This window comes from Fomitopsis serialis (assembly GCF_022376445.1).
Source record: "Fomitopsis serialis strain Sig1Antser10 chromosome Unknown B0H18scaffold_14, whole genome shotgun sequence".
Taxonomy (NCBI): Eukaryota; Fungi; Basidiomycota; class Agaricomycetes; order Polyporales; family Fomitopsidaceae; genus Fomitopsis; species Fomitopsis serialis.
Genome location: NW_025954974.1, coordinates 290,310 through 314,786, shown reverse-complemented (window position 1 = coordinate 314,786; position 24,477 = coordinate 290,310). Strand labels below are relative to the sequence as shown.

At 58.5% G+C, this 24,477-nt stretch overlaps 9 protein-coding genes across 9 annotated transcripts; 4 read left to right on the top strand and 5 right to left on the bottom strand.

The window, feature by feature from the left end:
- The first annotated feature begins 183 nt into the window (after positions 1-183).
- Positions 184-598, top strand: B0H18DRAFT_991073 (uncharacterized protein). The gene is made up of 2 exons (XM_048045033.1): positions 184-525; positions 576-598. The coding sequence occupies exon 1, from the start codon at positions 201-203 to the stop codon at positions 390-392; it is 192 nt and encodes a 63-aa protein (XP_047896554.1). The 5' UTR covers positions 184-200; the 3' UTR covers positions 393-525; positions 576-598.
- Positions 599-2,654: 2,056 nt separating this feature from the next.
- Positions 2,655-3,466, top strand: B0H18DRAFT_952812 (uncharacterized protein; the record flags this gene model as incomplete). Its single annotated transcript, XM_048042148.1, has 4 exons — positions 2,655-2,730; positions 2,790-2,813; positions 2,869-3,040; positions 3,103-3,466. 4 exons carry the CDS (start codon positions 2,655-2,657, stop codon positions 3,464-3,466), a joined length of 636 nt encoding a protein of 211 aa, XP_047896553.1.
- Positions 3,467-6,138: 2,672 nt separating this feature from the next.
- B0H18DRAFT_872436 (aldehyde dehydrogenase) lies at positions 6,139-8,019 on the top strand (the record flags this gene model as incomplete). Its single annotated transcript, XM_048040224.1, has 7 exons — positions 6,139-6,257; positions 6,305-6,699; positions 6,784-6,989; positions 7,045-7,208; positions 7,273-7,441; positions 7,501-7,898; positions 7,971-8,019. The coding sequence occupies 7 exons, from the start codon at positions 6,139-6,141 to the stop codon at positions 8,017-8,019; spliced, it is 1,500 nt and encodes a 499-aa protein (XP_047896552.1).
- A 1,799-nt stretch (positions 8,020-9,818) lies between these two features.
- On the bottom strand, positions 9,819-11,213 carry B0H18DRAFT_991041 (uncharacterized protein). The gene is given in 3 exon segments (XM_048045032.1): positions 9,819-9,877; positions 9,891-10,548; positions 10,568-11,213. The coding sequence occupies 2 exon segments, from the start codon at positions 10,872-10,874 to the stop codon at positions 9,911-9,913; spliced, it is 945 nt and encodes a 314-aa protein (XP_047896551.1). The 5' UTR covers positions 10,875-11,213; the 3' UTR covers positions 9,819-9,877; positions 9,891-9,910.
- Positions 11,214-12,500: 1,287 nt separating this feature from the next.
- On the bottom strand, positions 12,501-15,753 carry B0H18DRAFT_872450 (peptidase family C54-domain-containing protein; the record flags this gene model as incomplete). The annotated part of the gene is made up of 5 exons (XM_048040225.1): positions 12,501-13,274; positions 13,325-13,993; positions 14,044-14,263; positions 14,313-14,502; positions 14,553-15,753. 5 exons carry the CDS (start codon positions 15,751-15,753, stop codon positions 12,501-12,503), a joined length of 3,054 nt encoding a protein of 1,017 aa, XP_047896550.1.
- A 1,775-nt stretch (positions 15,754-17,528) lies between these two features.
- On the bottom strand, positions 17,529-18,808 carry B0H18DRAFT_1116461 (P-loop containing nucleoside triphosphate hydrolase protein; the record flags this gene model as incomplete). The annotated part of the gene is made up of 3 exons (XM_048033431.1): positions 17,529-18,527; positions 18,580-18,693; positions 18,743-18,808. 3 exons carry the CDS (start codon positions 18,806-18,808, stop codon positions 17,529-17,531), a joined length of 1,179 nt encoding a protein of 392 aa, XP_047896549.1.
- Positions 18,809-19,054: 246 nt separating this feature from the next.
- Positions 19,055-20,684, top strand: B0H18DRAFT_991037 (uncharacterized protein). Its single transcript, XM_048045031.1, has 9 exons — positions 19,055-19,260; positions 19,311-19,348; positions 19,404-19,558; positions 19,615-19,691; positions 19,742-19,835; positions 19,885-19,935; positions 19,988-20,022; positions 20,072-20,466; positions 20,494-20,684. Exons 1-8 carry the CDS (start codon positions 19,129-19,131, stop codon positions 20,363-20,365), a joined length of 876 nt encoding a protein of 291 aa, XP_047896548.1. The 5' UTR covers positions 19,055-19,128; the 3' UTR covers positions 20,366-20,466; positions 20,494-20,684.
- Positions 20,685-21,205: 521 nt separating this feature from the next.
- Positions 21,206-22,516, bottom strand: B0H18DRAFT_1208978 (uncharacterized protein; the record flags this gene model as incomplete). Its single annotated transcript, XM_048036297.1, has 4 exons — positions 22,408-22,516; positions 22,229-22,342; positions 21,641-22,167; positions 21,206-21,596 (listed from the first exon to the last, which is right to left on the bottom strand). Exons 2-4 carry the CDS (start codon positions 22,247-22,249, stop codon positions 21,206-21,208), a joined length of 939 nt encoding a protein of 312 aa, XP_047896547.1. The 5' UTR covers positions 22,250-22,342; positions 22,408-22,516.
- Positions 22,517-23,076: 560 nt separating this feature from the next.
- B0H18DRAFT_952806 (uncharacterized protein) lies at positions 23,077-24,308 on the bottom strand (the record flags this gene model as incomplete). Its single annotated transcript, XM_048042147.1, has 3 exons — positions 23,077-24,039; positions 24,110-24,221; positions 24,283-24,308. The coding sequence occupies 3 exons, from the start codon at positions 24,306-24,308 to the stop codon at positions 23,077-23,079; spliced, it is 1,101 nt and encodes a 366-aa protein (XP_047896546.1).
- Positions 24,309-24,477: the final 169 nt, after the last annotated feature.

Here is a 24,477-nt window from a genome sequence, read left to right as displayed (position 1 = left end):
CCCAGATGCAGATCCTCCGCTGATCAAGAACAGACACAAAGCGGATATGAACCTCGCTGGCCTGCAGGACAAGGCGAAGGCCAGAGAAGCGAAGAGGCAATAGCGACGGACCCGGTTAGCCTTTAAGTACGGCGATAGACGCAGCATCACGAGCACCTATGCAATTACTTACTTGATGTCGAAGCAATGAGGGCGCCGCCATGCGGACCCGCCTTCCGATTGCGTGCAGGCCCGCTGACCACCAGGTATCAGACGCGTCCCATGAAGCCCATAGACGTCCGGATGAGTCGACCTGTCCATGTCGACCCGATAGGCAGGCCGTACGCCGCGAGATTAAGGGCCTCGCGTGGTGTGCGCGTTTGCACCCGCGGCCCGCGGAGGGGTACTTGTAGGGCGGACGGTCCAACCTTAGTCTCTGCGTTCCTACGAAGAACGTTCCGCCGGGGACCACGAGGTAGGGAAATTGGCCGAGTTTGCCAGACCGGAGCGAAGAAGCGCAGAGATGCATTGCACGGGCGGGATATTCTTGGAAGTCGAGGGAGCACTGGTGGACCGAAATATTCTTGGAAGCGTACCAGGTACGAGTCGAGCAGTAGTTGTGCCGCCTGGGTAACGACGATCCCTTGCATCTTCTCATGACCGTGTACGAACAAGTGGCCACACGCCTCCATTCGGAGGCCGAGCGTGCAAATCACGGAGAGAAGCACGTTCGCCCAGGACAGAATACAGTGGGATCACATGCAAAGTCCCACTGTGCTCTTCCAGGACGAAAGCCACCTAGAGTGATCACATACTCGGTCAGGTAGACCGCCTCCGTACGGGCGCGGACTTGCGAGGCGGGATTTCCATTTTGGGAAGTAGGCGGGGCGTGCGCCACATTCGGTCCGAATCCGGAAGGTACGCGCGGAGGCCAGCAAGCGAGAACGGAAACGCATCAAGGGAAGGAGAGCTCGCACACAGAGTGTCAAGACGTCGCAGCAGCCGGGGAAGAAGAAAGCGCAATGGCGGCTCCCCCAGGCCTTATATCGCCTGCGCCAGAGAGGACCGGGAGATGGACTCTCGCTCGGCCGACGGGACGGACGTGCCCAATAACCGGGATCCAGCCCTGCCCGCAGCGCGCGGAAGGAACAGAGCAGAGCGCGGCCTCCGGTTGTCGGGTTGCCGATCGGTGGCGCGGAAAGTGGGCGCTTGTGTGCGGGCTCCCCGAGTTCTCCCGGTCCTTGCTCTCGTCTGGATGTGAAGTTCGTCGTTGCGTAGTTTGTTCTGCGTCTACAACAGCCTGCTGGTGTCTGCTCTTAGCTTTTCAACTCGTCACAAGTATACTGGGTCACTCCAAATATTGCTCTATTTTCCAGCGCATCATCGATTAGGGTTCTGCAGTGTGCTTCGATGCACGGAAATGACCCACGCACGTCAATGTCGCTCAACCACGTTCACAGCGACGACAGATCCTTCTTCGCACGTGTCCACCGCTCGGGCTGCCGCTTCCACCGTAGCAAGGATCGCAAGTGCATTGATGCTTCGTGGGACGCTCGTTGTGCGGGTTCCGTCTCTACTTGACGGGTTCCGTCTGCACGAGCGTCTCGTGTCTTGGCTAAAGAAAGCTCAGTCCGTAACCCTCACCAAGCCTTGCACCATCGACGACCGGTAGAATGACTACAGCGGGACTTTGACTTTCCTTGCGGGACTTCGTGAACATGGACTTGCGGCTTTCAGCAGAAGCGCCAACGTTGTGGCGCGCACTGGGGACCCGAATCCCTCCGAGGCGCACTGACCCGATAAGGCAATCGGCGGGATCGATCGTCTAATCGGCGAGCACGCATCCCGACTGCCGGTCCACTACTTACCGGAACGGTACTCAAGTACTTGCTTGGAAGCTCAAACGCCTCCGCGGCCTGCAGTCCACTCTACACGTCCTGTCTGCGTACCCCGCCCGCTCTGTGAACCAAATTGTCTTACGGCCGCGGACAGAAAACCTATACACAGTGAGTGCAGCCTACCCAGAATAAGTAGAACACGACTCGGATGTCGGAACAGACATTAGCGGCGACAGTACTCTAATCTCGGTGGTCGGTAACAGCGACATCCGGTCCCCTCACAGCTATCGACGCGACTCGAGTCGCCTCCTCACACCAACACCGCCGACGTCATATCCCGAATCTCGAGCAGCTCGCGCGAGGCCTGGAGTCGTCAAGCCCTTCAGAGCGACGGAGCGCCCAAGCTCGGGTAGAGACAGCACCTTATTCGGAGGTTCGAGAGCAGACAGGACCGGAAGTAAATTCAGCCAGCTGCTCAGGTGGTCGCGAACGCGTCTTACGCGCAGGTACAGTACGTTCGGAACGGAAACTGCAGCTTCAACGACTGAGGGAAAGGACAGAAGCCTGTAAAAGGAGAGGGTCGAACTGAGAGGAATGAGGTGTAACCAGAATATCATCATCGTTGACCCGCAGGTCGTCCTTGTGCCTTATAGGTACGACGCTCTACTTATCAGTTCCCCTCCTCTCCCCTCTCCCTCGGCACCACTGGTTGACACGGAAACGTCCTTCACCTTGCACACTTAGGCACGAACACGTCGCCGTCGGTATCGCATTCACGAAGACGACCGCGTGCATTGGAGGGCTAACAGTTTGGCGCGGTAGTTAGAAGTATCATGAATGGATGACAAGTCCGAGCTGCAAGAGTCCACGGCGAGCGAGCCGCTGACTCTGGAGCAAGAATATGAGATGCAGCGTGAGTTGGCTCAGCCGTCTGTGTCTTGTGCGTCTTCGCTAATCACTCCTGTATTACAGGGAAATGGAGAGAAGACGAAGATAGTACGTCTGTCCCAATCATACAAAGTGCTCCTGAAGCGTTGACTCGGCCTCACAGAACTGACGTTTATCATCCTCGCCAACGAGCAAGCCGCGTCCTCTCAACCGTCCACAAGCACGTCCGAACGCGAATCAACGACAGACGCCAGCTGGTTGCAAGACCTCTCCATGATCGGGGACGTGAACCTCTTCCTGAAAGGCGATCCGCCGACGAGGACTTCGAGGCGGAAGTGGAGATCATGATCGCCGGTGCGCTGCTCATCCCTTGCTCTCCCGACTCGGCCCCTGACAGAATATACATCGTCTGCTGGATCCCGCGCACTCGGCTTACCACGCTGACAGAACCAGCCTACCGCCGCCGCGGCCTCGCACACACCGTCCTCCAGCTCTTCCTCTCCTACGCGACCTCCGCCCCCCGTCGCCCTCCCCTGAGTGGCTCTCCACGTGACGCCCTGCCCCCGATCCCCCGCACGGCCCTCGTCGCGCGCATCGGCATGCGGAACGCGCCCAGCATCGCGCTCTTCGCGAAGCTCGGCTTCGTCGAGACGAAGCGCGTGGAGGTCTTCGAGGAGGTCGAGATGCGCTGGCGGGGCGCGGAGGGCGGCGGGGCGTGGAAGGCGGGCGAGGCGCGAGAAGTGCAGTTCGCGGAGGAGTGAGCGGTTGCTCGGTAGTATGGGAGGAGACAAGGGGCTGGCCGTGTCTTTGGTCGATAACTTGCAGTGAGTGACGGATATGTTTCTTTGTTGGGTGGCATGTCCCTGCGTCAGTGCTCCTGTGTTGTCTCTCTATCAGAGGTGCTTCCTTGCATCCCACAACCTTGGCCCTGCTTGCTCCACTGGTGTGCTATCACCGCCGCAACACTGGCTGCCAGTGGAATTGCGAAGTGCGAAGCCACTGCGGCAGCACATCATGATTTTTTCTGTTGTCGGCACTCGGGGCTGATCACTCTTGAAACAACGGTACACTCCAGGGTGCCGTAAGCGGTGAGCATTTTATGTCCCTCTTTCTGGGACGCAGTAGACTTGCTCATCATCGCTTCGTCACAGTGAGCTTCTCTGAATGAACCAGCTCCGAGTCTGCCACGAATCCAGCAGCTAAGGTCACGCCCTCGCTATCCTGACACAAACCCCTCAGGCCATTGCTCATGGCACGGACCTCCGGGTCGGCCTGTCAGAGTGCCAAGTCCCTCGCTCGCAACCCGCTAGGATGCCGCGGGGCGAGACAGGGCCCACGTCCGGTCGATCGCGAACCTCGCCATCCCCAATGCAAATGCCCCGCTGGCACCTTGCGCTACGGCTCCCGGCCACTTCATTACCGGGGGCGTATGTATGGACTTCGACAGGGGCTCCGCCGATCGGAAGATTGGCCATGGTGCGTGTTCGGCGACCCCGTGGGGTACTTGTGGGGACGGGGACGCGGCGCATCTGATGCATTCGATGGGGGATGCTTACAGGATGTGCGGCAAGTCAACTGTGTTTTTCTTTATGATTGCGATGACTCCTGACTGTAGTTGTCTGATGCTGCGGGAAGGCTTTGACGTGCTCCGAACCCTTCCGGCGAATCGTACGTAGTCTGTGTCGCACTCTGATACTTGTGTCGACGCTTGGCACATCCGCGCTGGACGATCACGTTGGTGTCGGCCCATCTGAAGCGGCGTACTACTCCTTCGGATGGTCTCATCCTCTATTCGACTGTCGACATCTCGGTCTCACGCGCAACCACAGTCGCCCGCTCGCTCGCACACTTCTCCTCGACAATTAATATGTATACGGAAAGTTGGCGGACGCTATACGGCTCCCGGTTCTCTCCTTCTCGGCCCCGGTTCCTTACGTTACAGCACAGCTTTCGGGATCCATACCAAGGATCCATACCAATCACCGCGCGAAGGCGGAGCGCACGTCCTGAGACGGTTCACTGAGGCGCCCGACATTTCATTTGCGGGGATTGTGGGCTAGGTGATGGGCGCGGTATCGCCGTCAGCGGGCTCTGCGAGGGTTGGTATCTGAGTTAAGTGGGTCACGACGTATTCTCATTTCGAACTGCTGAATGATAGAAGATGGAAGGAAGTCTTAGGACCTGGTGCTCGGCGGTCGATGTACGCCAGCTGGGCATACCTGTTTCGAGGAGGTACGTTTCGTTGACACTGACTTCTCCGAGCCAATGGAACAGTCTTCTCCGAGTCGTAGACGGACGAACCGGGTCGACGCTCCTTGAGACACAGTCGGTCGGTCTCTTTGCAAGCTGCGCAGTGTGCGCTTCAAGTCCCTGACGGTGAGAAGCAAACGGCTTTATCGCCGCGTCAATGCTCAGAATTTCATCTCGCGTTCAATCACCCCTCGCAGGTCCGTGCGTTTATGGAGATCGCTGTTCCGGCGGAAAGAGGGTTGGACTGCATCAAGCCCCTCATGCGACAGCGGTGTTGTACCTGCTTCAGTAAGGCATGTTTCGCTCAAGGAGACTGCGAGTTAACAAAACAGTCTTCCCCGGAATCTAGTCGGACGGATCGCAGTGACCAAATTGACGCTCCCTGAGACATCGGCCGGTCTCTGCACCTTACAAGCTGCGCAGCGTGCGCTTTCGAGAAGCTAACGCCTCTGCTTATCACCGCGTCAATATTAGCTCAGGATTTCATTCCGCGTTCAATTATACCCCCTTGCAGGTCCGTGCGTCATGGGAGATCGCTTTTCCGACGGAGGGAGAGAGGGGCGTCGCGAGGCTGCCGGATACCGGGGGTGGGGTAGTACGGGGCATCAGATGCGCCCCTGTCGACTAGTGCGGGGAGCCGACTGCATAGTGCGGGGAACACGCCCAGCCGGTCGAGGCGCGCCCCGCCGCGACTACGGACGATGGCTGGTGTGTGATGGATATGGGAAGTAGAGAGCCATATACGGACGGAAGGGCGCCGTGACCGCCCATGTGAGCGAGGATCCCACGCCACAGACGCGATCGCCTCCCTGCCACTGACACCGACACCGACACGTGCCCGGCCCCTGCCAGGTCTGCGAGGTCGTGCTGAGGGCAGTCAAGACGCAGGTCCGCAGACGGTGTCGGCGTCGAGCAAGGGAAGAGGAATCGGAGGTACGTCATCATGGATGTCAGTGTCAGCACCCTGACAAGTGTGATGGCTTCGCACAGGGAGGGGTGGCGGCAGGTGATCCCGGAAGCGTGGGCCGGGAAACTGGCGGAGGAGCAGGATGTCTTCGCGCAGGACAAGTGACTCTTCCTCCACTTTCCCGCACCAGCCCTGCGGAAGTCCGCCAGCCCATGCTTTATAAGCCACCCTCGTCGTCCCATCCTCCTCAACTCTCCTCCATCCCTATCGCCCACCATGTCGTCAACCTGGACCCACACCTTCAACACTCCCGTCTTCAAGGGCACCGTCGAGGTCCCCACCGGCCTCTTCATCAACGGCAAGTTCGTGGACGGCTCCACCAAACAGGCCATCGAGTACGCACCCGCCATATTGCACTGTCGCCTCGTTAACCCTCTCCCAGTGTCATCAACCCTTCTACCGGCCAGCTGATCACAAAAATCAGCGTGGGTACCCTCGACGACGTGAACACCGCCGTCAAGGCGGCCCAGCACGCCTTTGAAACTACGTACGGACTCGCCATGCGCGGCAGCGACCGCGGCCTCCTCCTCGGCAAGCTCGCACAGCTCATCGAGGACAACACCGACGCCATCGCCTGCGTCGAGGCCCTCGACAACGGCAAGACCTTCCCCTTCGCAAAGGGAGACGTCCAGGCCGTCGTCGCCTGCTTCCGCTACTACGCCGGCTGGGCCGACAAGATCCAGGGCAAGACCATCGAGACCTCCGAGGCCCAGCTCGTCTACACCCGCCACGAGCCCATTGGCGTCGTCGGACAGATCATCCCCTGGAACTTCCCCAGTGCGTGTTCCGCCCTTCGACCACCACGTGGTGGATTTGCGCGCGATGGGATCTCACTGATTGAATGCGATCGTATATGAACAGTCCTCATGCTCGCGTGGAAGCTCGGCCCAGCGCTCGCGACGGGTAACACCGTCGTCTTGAAGCCCTCCGAGTTCACGCCGCTCTCCGCGCTCTTCGTCGCGAAGTACATCCAGGAGGCCGGCTTCCCCCCCGGTGTCGTCAACATCGTCAACGGCTACGGCAACGTCGTCGGCCAGTCCATCGCCGAGCACATGGACATCGAGAAGGTGCGTTCCGTGGCCGTAGTTGCACGCCCCGGGGAGCGCTCATCTGTCCGCGCAGATCGCGTTCACGGGCAGCACGCTCGTCGGGCGGAAGATCATGGAGGCGGCGGCGAAGTCGAACCTCAAGAACGTCACGCTCGAGCTCGGCGGCAAGAGCCCGAACGTCATCTTCGACGACTGCAACCTCGACGACGCCGTCAAGTGGGCCGCGTTCGGCATTTTGTGCGTTCATCCGTGTCTTGCATGACGTGATTCGCTGACTTGGGCGCTCCGCTTCCGCCGGCAGCTTCAACCACGGCCAGGTGTGCTGCGCGGGCTCGCGGATCTTCGTGCACGAGAAGATCTACGACGAGTTCCTGCACCGGTTCACGGAGTACACGCGGAACGTCAAGGTCGGTGACCCGTTCGACCCGGACAACTTCCAGGGCCCGCAGGTGTCCCAGGTGCAGTACGAGGTGCGTCCTTCCCCGGCGCGCTACACGTCCCGCGCGGGTGCTGACGGCCGCGTGCGCAGCGGATCATGGGCTACATCAAGACCGGGCAGGAGGAGGGCGCGACGCTGCACCACGGCGGCGAGCGGATCGGGTCGGAGGGGTACTTCATCCAGCCGACGATCTTCACGGACGTGAAGCCGCACATGCGGATCGTGCGCGAGGAGATCTTCGGGCCCGTGGGCGTCGTGGCGAAGTTCCGGGACGAGGACGACATCATCGCGCAGGCGAACGACACGCTGTACGGGCTCGCCGCGGCGGTGTTCACGCGCGACATCGTGAAGGCGGTGCGCACGGCGAACCGGCTCAAGGCGGGCACGGTGTGGGTGAACTGCGTGAACCACCTCCATACGGCGGTGCCGTTCGGTGGGTACAAGCAGAGCGGGATCGGCAGGGAGCTTGGCGAGTACGCGTTGGCGAAGTGCGTCGTTTTTTCGTTTTGGGTGTGTTGCTTCTGTGTTGGATGCAGGCCTGACCCTCCCTCAATTCGCAGCTACACGCACGTCAAGGCCGTCCAGATCAACGTCGATATGCAGTTGTAAGGGAGCCGTCGCGGGGTGTTACTCAGCGGGAAGTCGCATTGCTTGTTGTACTCATACCATTTCATGTCTTTGTACTGCTCTCACGCGCATATGTATATTAACCCAATACTTATCTCGGTCCTGGATCTGACAATTGGATGGCAAGGTCTTGCTTGTTCGCTCAGTCAGAGTGTTGTGTAGTACGTCGCGGTGGCCGATCGCGAAGGCCCGGGGTGGTGGTCAGCGCCGTGGCCTTTGTGAGAGCTTGACCCACACTTATGTGGTCTATGTGGTCTATGTGGTCTGCGTTCTATGTGGGCTGCATTCTCTGTGCCAGTGGTCTGCATTCTATGTGGGCTATTAGCGCTGTATTTGGGTAAATCATGTCTGACGTTGAACGTTTGAACACCTTTGAATAACAGAAATTGCTCGTTACTTGGCCTCCATACTTGTGCCAAGGCATTCCACTACAGGTAGCACACAGCAACATCCAGCGACTGGCATACTTACTGCAAGATGCCATCGGTCAACTTCCAGCTAATAAATCGCCCCGCGGATCGCGCACGGCGCTGCCAGTGTGTGCGATCCGCGGGGCAGTCTATCGATCTTTTGTTAGCTGGCACTGACGGTATTGGAAGATGTACGTACACTTCATCGACGTCCATGACATCGTGACCCGTAAAAGTTTTGAAGCTTTAGCGGATTCAACGGGACCACTGGCAACTCTTTGCAGCGTTGCGACTCGAGTGGTCCTTCCGATTCTCGCGCGAACCGGCTCGGCCCCTGGTAGAGTCGTTAGCTGCCCCTTGTAAGGTGAGCGTCACGGCGCGCACAACCTTGTACAATTGCTGGTGTGATTCGTTCCTTAGTTCTCTGGTCCAAGCAATCCAAGCCGTACGATTACGATGCGAGGGCGCAGCACGGACAGTGTCGGACACGCGCGATCACGGCGTGCTCGACCTTCCCTTCGACGTCCCAGAGCACATCGCTCGTCACGTCGAGGGAAAGGGTCTTATGGATCAGGTCAATCCAAAGCCTGTAAACTCTCTCCTGAGTAGCATTGGCCAAGAGCGCATCCGGGATATGTATGCAATGCGAATGCAACGCTCGATGGTGTCTCCAACTTCCATCTATGTCGGGGATTCCCTCGATGGCGACGACCTCGCGTTAGGGGGAGCTCGCTTGTACCATGCAGCCCAGTCTGTTCTCAATGACCGCTGGCAGGTGATGTACGACGAACGGCCCGGGAGGACACGATTCGGCCCCCAGAGCAGCGAACATTTGTTTCCTGCGGAGCGATGAGCGATGCAAGACATGATAGAGCCGGACTTCTCATGGGAAGGGAGCCCTGGGCGCTGCAATCGGTCGACCACTGGCCACTCGTTTGTCATCACGTCGGTGCACTACATCAATGTTGATTCACCTTATGAAGTGTTCGTTCAAAGTGGTCTCCACCCTCGCTGTAAGTCGTTGTAGGTCGTCACGGAGACGATCCAAAGTGACGTCCAGCTCGCTGAGGTCTGGGTCGGTTGCAGACAATTGGCAGACACGGACGAGTCGGAGGTTATCATATCTGTCTGAGGGCGTGAGTGATAAATCGACGGACGGGCATCCGTGCACTCACATTGTGTTGATGCGTCTTCCGCAATGAGCTCCCGTGTTTCTTTGGGAGCAGTGTACTATCCTGACATGACCGCGGATTCTAAGTACTACTAGTACTCAGTACGATGGGCAAAACCCTCCTCTCTCCCTCCGGTCGGAGTCGAGGACCACTACCTCACTGGGACAAGTAGAGATCAGAGACGATGTAGTTCAAAAAAGATTCGACAGCTTCCTCAACAGCAGGACCTAAGAGCAAGAGACAGAAACCGCCGCGGCCTCGGCCTCACTGGCAGATGCCAGCTCCTAAAATCTACTCCACGTCTCCAGCAAATCTGCTCCACATCTCAAGTTGACTCTTCCACTTGGGCAGAGGCCACGATGGCCAGAAGGAGTGTGGGTCGGCACGGTAAACAGGCGGCATCTCCATATGTGGCATTTCGGTATAGGACACGTACTCGACAGAATCAAAAAACGCGTCAAATTCCGTTGCATAGACGCGTTCCTTCTTGAAACCTGGGAGATAACCAATCTTGACCTTAAATACGCGGCGAGGGAGGGAGCGCAGGATGGCAACGAGTGGCCTGAGGATGGATACTGGACCAGACGAACATCCATTGAGCAGGATGTGCACCGAAGATAGTCGCGGGCAAAGTGTATCGCGGGCGAACATGAGTGATTGGCAGAACCGGCTGAGGGTCTCGTCGGACATCGTCAGAGACTCAAGTGCTGGCATGCGCCGCATGAGGCTGACCAAGTCTGATGAGGAGAAACCAAGTTTGGAGTGTTCATCATGGTATGAAAGCTCGATGATCCATGCCTCGCGGACCAGAGATGTATCGACTTGGGCTGGTATCCTAACAGAGGATACGAGCTGTACAGATCCTTCGCTCGTGGTGATAGTCTCCTTCCACTCTGCGCCTACGATGTCCATGTTTTCACATAGAACACCTGAAGACGGCGACAATACAATGGGTCTGGCGAGGGTTGACGTATCGCAAGGTGCCTGGGGCGGTGCGTGGCCGGGTGCGCAGAAGATAGATCTTGGACCACTGATCGGCGCGCGGGCCCCTCGATCTCTGGATGTCATCCAGTATAAGAGGGTCTCGTAAATCCGAGCCGCCGTACATAGAGACCGAGGTACATGCGCCGAGTTCTATGCTCCTGACGATTGTACGGCGTGATTTGCTGCGTGTAGACGACAGCGTAAGTCGCTGCAGCCTACCAAGGCGAGGTTTAGGCAAATGAATACCCTCGTCCTCGGAAAGGCAGTCCATCTTGTCCAATACCAAGTCGACAAGGTTGGGAGTCCCACTGAGGAGCGAAGCGAGCGCAGTGAAGGGTCCTGACCAGCTGCAATTGTGGAGATACAACTGTGTGAGGGTGCTGAACTTGTTCGCTGGACACCAGGGGATCTTGGATAGGTAAAGGCGGAAGAGACGCGGAGTGTCTCCTTGGAACAGCAAGAGCTGGGTATCACCGCCCGCTTGCTCCTGGTATGTCGGGTAACCCTGGGTGATGTCGGCGACCCGTAACACGGGTGCCGGGAAATCGAAACAGTCGAATACCTGCTCCGACCATCTGAATTGTGCGACGATCTCTCCGACACGAGAACCGTCGGACACGAGCTTGGATCTCAACCATGGGGTAAGCCCGCTGTCCAAGCCTATACTCACCCTCAGGTCGCCGCCAGCGGATCGTTCGAGAAACAGATCCCTCAAGTGCGGAGGTGTGTCAAGGGTAAGGTCGCTCCACAGAAAGGGTGTTCGCAAGGACATCTCTCGCCAGTGATGGCAGACACGCATCAAGCGAAGCACGAGAGAGCTGTTTCGCCTGCGCGAAAGAACATCCTCGGAAGACCACGCTCGTTCGCGGGCGTAGGGTTCATATGAGTCGCCGTAGTAGTGGCGGTGCACAACCACCCGCTCGATTATCATCTTGAATATCTCGGGTGGCAAACGATTGACTGCGACCCTCGAGTTTGCAATGGATTTGAGCAGCCGACTGCAAGAAGCGAGGTCCGCTATAGCGTTTGCCATCTTGACGACGCACCATCAGCATACTATGCTTGTTCATAATTATTCTCGCACTATCATACCTGGTCGTCGCTGAAGTAATGATACCTTGGTCAACAGGTGTCACTGCTCAAAAACGTCAAGGCTTACTCTAAGAGACGGTGTTCTTGCTCAACCTTGAGCGGTAAGGTTCCAATCAGGTCCATGAGCGACATCATCCTGGTGTGCATTCTGGGTGAGTCGAGTAGGACAGCAATTAACAGGATATCGAACCTGGTAGTCGTTCGGGATAGCTCAAACCGAGTCCGAGCACGGTCACGGTAGCCTCGTGCGTGTGCGTTCTTGAAAGAACAAGCGAGCGCTTGAGCGCAGAACGAGTTGTCATCGATTCGTCTCCCAATTATAAGTAAGTACTTCGTCTTTCTCCACTCAGCCTCAGCCTGAAGAGTCAAACTGCTCATCATCCACAGCACGTGTATATGTCATGAATGTAGCCCTCGTCCGTATCCCATATGGCCACTGTTGAGGAGGTATATTGAGTGAACAATAATACACGTGGCTTGTATCAAAGGACGGCCAAAAGCAAAATACACGAAGGTCGAATGTCGAGAAGGGGGGTGCCATAGCGGACGAGAATCCAGCGGCGATCAGTCCGCGCAGTCGAGTGAAGCATTGCTTTGGAGAGAGGAGGGAAATAGGGGATATGTCACTATCTAGTAGCGCATGCCGACACAAAAAATACACCAAATGTGATCATAAGTACTGTAACGGTATGCCCGAAGCTCATAGGAACCATAACATATACGCTATACAAAACATGTAGGCGGCGGGAACACCGCGCGCGGACTGACCGCACCGACCGTCAGACCGACCGCCACTACGTACCCATCAGAAGTCGTCAAAGTCGTCAGCAGGCACGCCCCTGACACCGCCGCTCTGCGTCCGTCCGCCGTCGCGCGCCTTCGCCGTGCGCATCTGCGGCACGCGCTTGCTCCCCGTCTCCGTGCTCACCCGCTCGCGCTCCTCAAAGTCCTCCACCTCCCGCGGCGAGCCCTCGTCGTCCGGGTTCGTCGCGGGGAAGGGGAACTGCACGGGCGGCATCGGCACCGGGACGGGCACCTGCTTCTCCCTGCTCCCCTTCTTCGTCTTCTTCCGCTTCTTGCTACCGTTCGTGCTCGTGCTCATTGTCGAGCTCGTCGACAGCGACGTCTTCATCGCCGGCGCGTGCACCTGCTGTTCCGCGCGCACTACGGCGGGGGTTGGCTCGCTGTCGCCCTCGGGGTACGGCGCGGGGTCCAACCACTCCTCGTCCTCCTCATCGTCAAAGTCGATGGGCTCGTCGACCGACGAGCTCTTGCTCTTTGCCATGACCTCGTGCTGGGGTATATCGAAGGACGACTTGGCTGTGCCGGGGCCTGGGGTGACAGGTCCTATGGGGTCGTCCTCTGTGTCGGCCTCGCTCTTCGACCCGACGCCTTGCACGCTCGTGTCGGGCGAGGCACTAGGCGAGCGCACGCCGTCCGAAAAGTCGCCGTCATCATCTTCGGGCATGTCGATGTCCGGCTCGGATATGCTCTCGAGCCCTATGCTGTCGTCCGGATCGGACGGCCAGCTCGGGGGCTCGTCGTGAATGTAGAAGATCTGCTTGTGCGTCTTCGCGAGCTGTACAGATGTGAACGTCTGAGCGCACATGGAATCAGGGATCAACCTACCTCGGCGACCCTACTCCTGAAATCAAGCCAATCATGCTCATCCTTCACCAAGAACCCGATGAGCATGCTCGGGTCCAAGCCCGAGAGGGGCATCTTCCGCACACGATCGCAATGGAACGTCTTCAGCTCCGAGGCCGAGTACGCCGTCACGTAATGCCTCTGTATCGGGTCCAGGTCTGCGCCCAGCTCTCGCATGTCCATGTCCGAGTCGTCCGGGATGTTCGGCGAGGACTGCCAGCGCGCATGCGACTGCGACGAGGACGACTGCGAAGCCGCGCTGGACGACGACGTGGAGAGTTGCTGTTGGAGTGGGGAGGGCGTCGCGGGCGATGAACGGTGCGAGAAAGTCGACCCCCCAGAACCGCTGCTCACGCGGACGGACGTCGGGGTGGTGGGCGACCGGAAGTGGTGTGACTTGCGTGGGCGGTCGCGCTCCCGTTCACGGTCGGATGAGTACGAGTTGTCCGGCGACGTCGCGCGCTCGGGGTGCCCATCGATGCTCGATGCCGGGGTGTCACCAAAAATGGGCGGTGGCCGCAGCGGTACGGCAGGGCGGGCGTGGTGCGGATCAAGGTAGAACAGGTTATCTGCTTGTGAGCCAACGAAATAATAAGAGGAAGATGGCCGTCCGCCAGCGATGCCAACGGATTGTGGGAAGGTGTAAAGAGCCTAGACACAGCTGCAGTGAGCGAGACTACGCATCGGCGGATCGGACATACCTTGACAGTATCGTAGTATACGGGATTCACCCCGTCGAGTCCTAAACGGATGCCGATGAGGATGAGGACGCCACGGTCGCCCCAGCCCAACCGTGCGTGTCTTCGGGGTGAACCCATGGTCGAATGGGAGACTGCGTAGACGTCGGACTGGTAGACCACGCCCCCGTCCGCAGCGACAGACACGCCCAAATTTGCCTCCGGAAACGTGTGTACAAGGGTCCTGCATGTCCATGTAATCGCGAACGCACGCATAGAAGAGGAAAACGCACTTGATCGCGCCAGCTGCTGTGCTGGGCCCAAACCACTGTCCAACGTCCTTTCCCAGTTCCTTCCCAACGAGAGCCATCCGATGTACGCTGAACGGTGCTAGAGGGGAAGGATGGTCAAGGAACCAAGTGATGATCTGAACATATGTAGCGTAGTCCACTGTATAAATAGGATATGGAGGTCTTCGCCAGTCTGCGGGTGACGTGAGCACGCAGAGGACGGAATCAGCGAGGCACACTTACCGCGGCCAAGATGTAGGTGAAGCAAGGCATTCGCAAGTAGCGACTGCCCTGTGCGCAGCATGCAACCCCAGCCTGCGTCGCTCGTCCATCCCTTCTCACCGCCGAGAGGCCAATTCCATCGTTTCGGCTGGGGGCTGCCCGTCGGCGCAGCGTACTCGCCTACCTCCGTTTCGAGTGCAGAGAGCGTCGTATCACGGATCGGCTGGAACTGCGAGCGGTACGTGAGCCAGATGCGCGACGTGAAGTCGGCGTAGAACACAGGCGGCCAGTTCTTCGACGGATCCTTCACATTGTTGCCGGATGTTGGTGATGATGGAGTGAGCTGTGCGGACGAAAAGGAGGCATCGAACGGTGACAAGTCTTGCGGGGTTGCGGGTGCGGAGGACGTTGATGAGCGGAGCGAAGACGGCGAACGGCGGGAGTCGGCGGAGCCGCGTCGCGCGACGCCCGCTCCTGCGCTCGCACTGAGCGCCGATGCGGAGGCGGTTGGCGGGGGGTTCGGCTCGTAGCCCGGATGTTCGACGCCAAGGATCCATATAGGGTCGCTGCATTTATCGGGCAGCGCATCGCTGTCGAGGAGATAGCGCATCGCCTTGTCGAGGTGGCCCTTGCCGTGGCGCGCAGCAGTGAGGAGGGCAGAGCTCTTGCCACGCGGAGACGTCGTGGCTGCTGCGAGCTGCTGCTGCGAGAGCAGGGAGGGCAGGGAGAGGTCGGTGGAGGAGGAGCTGAAGGTGTGCGAGAACCAGCCAGAGAGGCGGGTGGGGAGGTCTGTGAGGCGGGCAGCCGAGGCGCTGGAGGGGTAGTAGACCTGCGGGTAGGTGTTGCTAGGGTCTGCAGAGGGCCGGTCTGAGCGTGTGCGCGGGCGGGGGATGTTCACGGGCTCGACGATGACGGGAGGTTCGTCCGCAGGCGTCTCTGGCTCGACGCGGTCGATGCTGTCCGTGTCGTGAGAAGCGCGGCGCTTCTCGTCGCGGTCCTTCGTCGGCGAGAGGACCTTCTTGAAGGATTTGCGGGCCTTTGGTACGTCGGGTGCGGGGGGAGGGCTGGAGGACGAGGACGAGGAGGTGCTTGCCGTGCTCGCGGCGGTGTCGGCTACGGATTTCGAACGGTCCCTGCCCGATTTCTGAAAGAATCTGGGGAGTTTGGTCGCCGCGCCCGGCGACGACGAGGAGGGGGAGAGGCTCTTTTGCTTGGAGGCCATCGGGTCGCCGCCGCCGCCGTCGTTGATGGCGAGGGAGTGGGTGAGAGAGGTCAAGCTGCGTTTGGTCGCGTCGCGCATGGACCGCGGCGCTCTCCGCTCCGCTCACGCTGGCTCCCTCTCTCACCCATCCCCTTCCGACGCTCTCCTTCTCCCCGCCAGCAGTTCACATAATCGCTGTCTTTTGCTCCCAACTCTCCAGTCTCTCGCCCGCTCTCGCCTGGTGCCCTTGGCCCGTCCGGTGTCCTCGCCGGGCCAACGAGAACGACGCCAATTACCCCGCCCATCAACACACACCCACGCCCTCTTTCATGTGGCCCGAAACCCGACACCTATCTGCTCGGCCCCTATTCCACCAACTCTCTTTCCCGCCAGTGCGCCCGAGCACGGGCACGCGCTTCATTTCGCCTCGCTAACGACGGCCACCTCGACCCTTGGCCACCACGTCGTGTGTCCACCCAGGATTCTACCGCCAGGCGTGTCTAGATTCTGTGTGGGCTATGTGAGCACTATGACGTTCCGTTTGGTCACTTCCACGCTTGATATGGGCGAAGACGTCGAAGGTGTTCTCCCCCAGTCAAGTGATAACCCCTGCCGAGCCTCCATTCAACCCCGTCCTTCTTCCGCCGGCTTATAGTACTTATCGTCGTCAAGGACTGTGAATGAACGTGGAAATCGGTCCGCGCAGGTACGGCTGACCCAACCGTGCCCCGCATCCACCATCTGTCCTGATAGAGCACGAACCGAGGTCAGCCAGCTTGTTCATCATCATGCGCGAGCCCTGTCGGGGATTGCGAGGTTCAGATGCGCGCGCAGATCCAGCGTTCAGGCAATACACAAGGCAGGCCAACCACTTTCCTCTGTCACAGGTGAGAACCGGGCCAGATCGTGCCTCCCCTTTGACAGTACTATCTCCAGCTGCGCGCCAGGCTGCACCTCGACTACGTGCTGGGCGCATACAGGCCGGTATATTTGGATGTTCTCAGGCTAGGCTTCTAGGTCTCCCGGCGGGCTACGTAATTCTTCGAGTGGACAGACGCAAGGGGGCCTTTGCGTGGATGTCGACATCGAGTGGCGGCGCAGCGTGTACCCGGCCGAAGTCCTGGTCTGCTCCTTTTAGCCACGCACAAGACCGACGCCACCATTTACGCTCTGGCCAAGCGTGCTGATGGATGCTACACTTCGTCCTCGAACTCCCGTAGGCTTAGGACACGGTCATGTGTGTTCCTACCCATCTGCACTCGATAGGGACTGAAGTGATTGTGCCCGCGGGGCCGCTCGTTGACCCTCAGCCGGTTAGGACGGGCCGGAGGACGGTACATAGGGCGCGCACGCAGCATCCACGTCTCCTCCGGGGATGGGTAGAGGGTAAGGTACGAGGGGCCCGTTGGCACCCAGCCATGGCGCAGTGATGGCTGCATGGCGGGAGAACACGCACGTACACACACAAGTGAGATCGTCAGGGCGAACGAGATCTGCGCCAGCGACGCGTGTCCGCGATACGCCCGGGCGCGTGGAGATCCCCTCATGCGTGAATCTCGCTCTCGAGGGCCTTCGGGCGCAGTGTCAATTTAGCTGCTACAGCATGCGAATGTATACGGGTCGGGCGCATGTTATAAACGAAGTGGAACGGAATGGGCAGCGATAAAAAGTACAAGAGGCAGAGACGAGAGGACAGAGGGCAATAATATGAGGAAACTGTTAGAACCGAGCCCTTGTATACACAATCTACCAGACGAGGACAGAACAAAGACCTCCAGAAATGACAACCTAGCATATCACGTCCCGCAACACGACCCGACAAGCCGCCTCCGGTCCCCCTGCGCGTGCGTCAGCCGGATCGTCTCGTCCGCCTCCTGCATATGCAGCGTCCGCGCGTCCAGTGCCTCCTCGTATTCCCATTGCATCACCACCCGCCGCGCAACGTACTCGAACACCCCCGCCACGCCCTCCCCCGTTTTCGCCGACGTAAAGAACAGCTTCGGCCGGCGCTCCGGCGGCGGCGGCAGCGAGAACGAGCCCGCGGGCGACGGGCCAGACGCGGGCGTCGTCGACAGGCTGTGGGCGCGCTCGCGGTGGAAGAAGCTCGGGGTGATCGTCGGCGCGGACGAGACCGTCGACGACGACGGCTGCCGGCGTGGCGTGCGCGTCGGCGAGTACGACGGCGAGCGCACGGGCGACGCGGAGCCCGTGGATATCGACACCGTCGTGCGCGCAGGCGAGGACAGCGCGGACTCGAACAGGTCGAACACGGAGGAGGAGGGCGTGTGGTAGATCGTGTGCGTCGTGGTCATTGTGCCGACCGTCCCGCCCCGGAAGACCGTCGACCGGCTCCGCGAGCGCGAGACGGAGCGCAGGCTGCGTCGGGGGCGCCGTGCGATGATGTCGATAGATTTGCTCGGGGGTGTGCCCGGCGCAACAATGGGCGTGGGCATGTCATCCTCGTCGCTCTCTGCCTCGAGGATCGGCACGACGCTCAGGATAGGTGCAAGAGGTGGTGAGAGTGGAGGGACGAGCTCGTCGACCAGGCGTACGGCATCCGCTTCGGATACACTGGGGGTGTCGCGGGCAAGGTCGATCTTGTTCCCGACGACGACGCAGCAAAAGTCCTGGAGGTCCTCGTCCGGCACGGGGGCCTTTTCGCGAAAGTCGTCCCACCATCGCACGAGGGCTTGCAGCGTCTCGGGCTGGTTCACGTCAAAGAGGAGGATCGCTGCGTCCGCGCCGCGGAAGAACGCAGATGAAAGGCTCGAGAAGCGCTCCTGCCCCGCCGTGTCCTGCGCAACTCCAGTCTCGTCCCGCCCGCAGTATTGCAACAAGACCACGCACCCATATCTGCAATGTCACCGTCTCATCCTGCGCGCTGTGGTGCGGCACAGATTTCGTTATGAAGTCTGCGCCAATGGTCGCACGATACCCGGTCGTGAAGCGTCCCGAAATGTACTGCAGAGGCTTCAGCTTGAGCTCCCCATGCTGCACAGCGAGCACGCACCTGGTTGCGAAGACTAGTCTTGCCTACGCCCGACGCGCCGATGACAACGACCTTGACCGTGCGCATGCCCACCGTCGCTCCCGGGCTGCATGAGAGTCGTTGCAGTCGTCGGTGGCGCGCTCCCGCGGTCGGTCCGTCGGAGAGGCACTGTCCGAGGTCTCTGCCGCCTCCGCGACTGAGGCGCTGCCAAGGGTCTTCGCCCGTCCGCTTCTGGCAACCCCGACTCGGTCGGGCAGCTGCACGGCGCCGATCCTTCTCCCGCTCCCCGCAATCACCTGTTTCCCGATGTGCTACTTAATGCAGTCGACCCCATGCTGTACCGGAACCATCACCGTACTATATAGCACCTACAGCTCTCCCCACCAAAAACCATCGTACTGCATATCATGGCTCCCCAGGCATACGTCGCACCCGTGGTCGACTCCTCGGCGGTCTTCAAGAGTGACATATTCAAAGGAAAGGTCCTGTTCTGCACGGGTGGTGGCTCCGGGATATGCAAGGGCATGACAGAGGCTGTGGTACGTGGGCACGCATTAAAGCGTTATATCAGAAACTATAGTGAGGACAGATGCGCCATGGGGCGGATGCGACGATTGTCGGGAGGAAGTGAGTACTCGCCAGTCGAGGTCAACTGTACATCATCGAGCCATACATCTATCAGACTCGACCGACTCAATGCGAGCGCGGCAGAGCTCTCCAAGGCTACTGGGAGACAGTGTCTCGTCGCCCAAGCCGACGTACGCGATCCTGAGCAGCTCAAGAACGCCGCGGCGAAGACCATCGAGAAGTTCGGCAGGATCGACTTCGTCATTTGCGGTCAGCTCCCTGGGGTCCAACGTGTGACCAGTGTTATAACGGGTTTCGGCCTGTAGGAGCTGCCGGGAACTTCCTTGTCCCAATCTCTGGTCTCTCGGAGAAGGGCTTCAAGACTGTCATTGACATCGACACCGTATGTGCATTGAAGAAGTCATCTGCTCCTCGCTCACGCACTTGGGGCAGCTCGGTACGTACAACACGATCAAAGCCACCATCGCACACGTCCGCGCATCGAAGGGCGCGTACATTCATGTCAGTGCTACTCTGCACTACAAAGGTCCGTAGACGTTGCATAGGCACTGCACTATGCACTCATTTTCTTGCAGGTACACCTTACCAGGTGCACGTCTCAGCCGCAAAGGCCGCTGTCGATGCTAGTGAGTATACCCGTGCACCGCTACGTCATAAGCAGCTAACAACATCCTGCAGCCTCCGCAGTCCTCGCAGTTGAGGAGGGCCCTTTCGTACGTCCCTCCTACTCTCGCCCCTCTCATCCTCCTAACACACTCTCAGGGCGTCCGCTCCAACGTGATCGCCCCCGGGCCCATCGGCGGCACCGAAGGCGTCGACCGTCTCTCGCCCAAAGGCAAATCGCACGCCGCCAACATTCCCCTTGGGCGGGCGGGGCACCTGCACGACATCGCGAACGCGACCGTCTTCCTCTTCAGCGACGCCGCGAGCTGGGTCACCGGCCAAGTGCTCCCCGTCGACGGCGGGAGCGAGCATCTGCGCCAGTTCTTGCTGCCGTACCCCGAGGCGCTGATCAACCCAGATGCGGTCAAGAACTTGATCAAGCCGAGGTTGTGAGTGCGTGGCCGGGGGTGGTGTCGAGTTCTTGGGTTTTTGATCGTGACTGTATCGGGACGGAGATTGTACTGACTGTTGTTATTTATCGGAGGTGCTGTTGCATCCATCTCGAGTGTTGATCTCACCAGTCAAACCGACTTCTATGAATACCCTCTTCAGTGAGTCGAGGCTCTTGCTCCAGCATAGGCTCAGGGGTTCGTTCTGTCCATGCGGACGTGATACGCTTATATAACCTCCACTACCTGACCGTCTTGCACATAACGGCGTAGACGCGACATGCTCAGCCAGAAGAGAACTTGCGCCACTGATCCGAGTCTCCGTTGCTGACTAGGTTCGATACTGCCTGAGACCTCATGTGGAGGTCTTGGTATCGGATTGCATTGCTGACCAGGAAGACAGACATCCATTTCTGGCCCACAGTGGACTGCAACACAGATTTATCACAGGAATCAGTCATACCTCGCTGCACAAGCCATCGTGTAATAAGCTTTGAAATCTCAACGATAACGGCGGTACATCCAATTGACTCATCAACTCACACTAGCAACACAGGTACAGTAATCCTACCGTACGGCGCTACCCATCGACAATGGTGCTCACATTGGTAGAAACCAGATCATTTATATAACAACAAAGAAGTCAGCATACATGTCATCTTGCGCTTCCCCTGCCATGTCGTCCATAGAGTCTGTTACATGTCCTCTAGTCCACGTGTTCCTGTGACACTATATCGTTCACCGTTCCGTCTTGCATGTCCATCTCTATATCGTCGTTCCAATGCCCCTCTTCGTCGTCATCATATGGTTCATCCTCCGAGTACATCCCTTCATAGTCACCAGATCAATCGTCCTCCCAATGTGTCTCTTCATTGTCGTCCGAGTCAGATGTTGATACTGCGTCCTCTGACGACTCCGCAGGCCGCAGGTGCTTTGCCAATGTATCCGGGTCATTATCTCTCCATAGTTCCAAGACCTCATCCAAGATCTTGTCTGTCACATCAACATACTCCTTGCAGTTGTAGGACTCGCTCTCTGTCAATTGATCCACGGTGGTGATCGTAAAGTAGTGCCCGGCCCAAGGACCACGGTGAATGGCGAAGCGTCTCTTGCCTTTTAGTGCGCCCGAGCGATCCGACGACCAACAAATCTGGGTGAGGAGGACGTGCCCAAGGCTCAGTAGGTCGTCCGTCCACGGACCGTCACAGCGCGAGCCCGTCAACCTGGCGACACCACTGGCGCGCACGTACTGAGCCGTCGTCCGTTGCAGAGGATCCACTCGGTCTCCGGCCTCCCATCCCAGGAGAAGTCGAGCCGCAGCAAGTTGTCCATTTTACGTCGCTCTGCAGGGGACAAAGAGGACGTATTATGCCGACTGAATCTCTTGCCCAGCAGTCCGCGCGCGTCCGTATCGAGGAAGGTGCCATCGTCTATGTACAACCGAGGAACAGGTTCTGAGTCGAAACCATATGTCCATCGATCGTGTACGCGCCCCGTGAGTTGCGCCTTCTCGCGCTCCTTGACGCCGGGGGGTAAGTCGTCGCCGGCGAGACGGTCGCCCACGCAAACGATGCGCTCTAGGTGCCAAGGGCTAGAGTACTCTATGAGCAGCAAGTCGCATACGCGGTTCTGACCGACGTCGCGCAAGAACGAGTTGGTGAGCGCGAGGAAGACAGCATCAGCGATGTCCTCGTTTCGGACCTGCCGGAATATATGTTCCAGGATGTCGAAGGGCAGGTTGAGTGCGCCGAGGTCGCGCGGGTCAGTGCTGTGGCCTCGTTCAAGTGAGCGTTGATACGGTTTGGGCTGGGGAGATCAGCGTCACGTCAGTTGAATCGTATCAAATGCCGGCCACGATGCCTTTCACCTTCCGGGGTACCGCTAACATCCAGACAAGCCGGGCTGGGTCATGCGAGAAGAGGATGTCGAATAGCCTAAGAGAAGTGAACGCGATATAGTGTGTCTTCTGTCAATGTTGATGCTGGCCACAATAGTTAACCAAACATCCGTCAGTGCCTGCTGGGACAAACTGCAAAAGCAACTTACATCTTCCAGTACTGCCACGACATGTTATAAACGCTAGGCACGAGAACTTGAATAGGTATGCAGTAACAATAGTGATCTGTCCGTTGCGTTGTAAGTACTTGCAATGATGATGGAGTTTATTTATTCAAAATTGGTCGTTCTCACGATGTTGGCCACGGCGCTTCCCAATCCGGATGATATCCACGTGCAACGATGCCGCGGATGCGCACTACCAAGTGATATATACACCTCGAAACGGGCGAATCGCACGTCTAACGTGGCGATAGCAGCTACTTACGGGACACGATGTTCGATGCGGAGCATATGTGAGCAAGGCGTCGGACAGCTGATGGCAAAACCTGTGTGGAACGCGCTGTCACGGCGTTGTCAGCAAGGGACAGGTTCTGTTGCCGCGGCACCACCCGTCGAGCGCACTGTGCGGCAATACTCTAGGTGGTACTAAGCTCCATTGTGGGTCCATGAGGGACGCACGCCTCCACTGATTCTGTGACGCGTCCACTCCATCGTCGTTTATCATAGCCTTTAGCACCAACACAGAAATAGCGTCATACATATCGTCTTGTGCTTTCCATGTGTCACCCATTTCTGCTACGTCCCCCTAGTCTGGCTGCACCTGTGCTCCTGTATTGTTCACCACCCCGTCTTGCAAGTCCATCTCCATATCGTCATTCAAATGCTGCTCTGCATCGTCTGATATAGTTCATCATCCGAGTATGTATACTCCTGGAATGTCTCTTCATTGTCGTCCGACTCTGACGACTCCGCCGCGCACTCCAGTACATCCATGTCATTATCTCTCCATAGCTCGGAGACTTCAGCCAGGATCTTGTCTGTGACATCCACGTACTGCTTGCAATTGTAGGACACGTTCTCTGTCAGCTGATCCACGGTGGTGATCGAAATGTAGTGTCCAGCCCAGGGGCCACGGTGAATGTTGAGGCCTCTCTTGTCATCTATTGCGCCCGAGCGTTCGGACGACCAACAAATTTGGGTGAGGAGGACGTGCCCAAGGCTCAGCATGCCATCCGTCCACGGACCGTCACAGCGCGAATCCGTGAGCCTGGCGACACCGCTGGCACGCACGTACTTAGCCTCCGTCCAGTTGCAGAGGATCCACTCGGTCTCTGGCCTCCCATCCCAGGAGAAATCGGGCTGCAACAGGCTGTCCATCTCACGCCGCTCTGCAGGGGACAGGAACTTCGTTTTGCGCGGACTGAATATTTTGCCCAAATAGCCACGAAACCTCTTGTCAGCCAAGGCGTGTTCTGCTATGAACAGCCGAGGAACGTTGGCCCCGAGGAATCGGTCGTATGCGCGGCCTCCGAGTTGCGCCTTCTCGCGTTCCTTGACGCCGGGGGGAAAATCGTCGCCAGCGAGGCGGTTGCCCACGCAGGCGATACGCGCGAGGTGCCAAGGGCAAGAGTACTCTATGCGCAGCAATTCGCATACGCGGTTCTGACCGACGTCGCGCAAGAACGAGTTGGTGAGCGCGAGGAAGACAGCATCGGCGATGTCGTCGTAATTGAACTGCTGGAATATGCGCTCGAGGATGTCGAAGGGCAGGTTGAGCGCGCCGAGGTCGTGCGGGTCCGTACTGTGGCCTCGTTTGAGTGAGCGCTGGTATGGTTTGAACTGAGGAGACCAGCGTCGATGATGATGTTGCACTAAGTATCATACTATCCCGGCCACGGTGCTTACTCACCTTGCGGGGCCTTGCCAACGCCCAGACGAGCCGGGTTGGTTCATGCGAGAAGAGAATGTCGCTTAGCCTAAGAGAATCAAACTCGATAGTGTGTCTCTTGTCGATGTTGATGCTGGCCACAATAACGAAGCATCCGTCAGTGCCGGTTGCGACAAACTGCCAGAGCAACTTACATCTTCCAGTACTGCAGGCGTGTCATGGTGACGACGCTGAGTAGGCACGGAAGTAGGTATGTAGTGACAATTGCGATCCGTCCGTTTCGCTGTACTTACACAAGGAGGGCTTTGTCCACCCTAACTTGAGTCCATGCCGGTGATGCCGCTCCTTCCGTAAAAAAGCACGTGACTTAGAATTCCCATAAGCAGTAT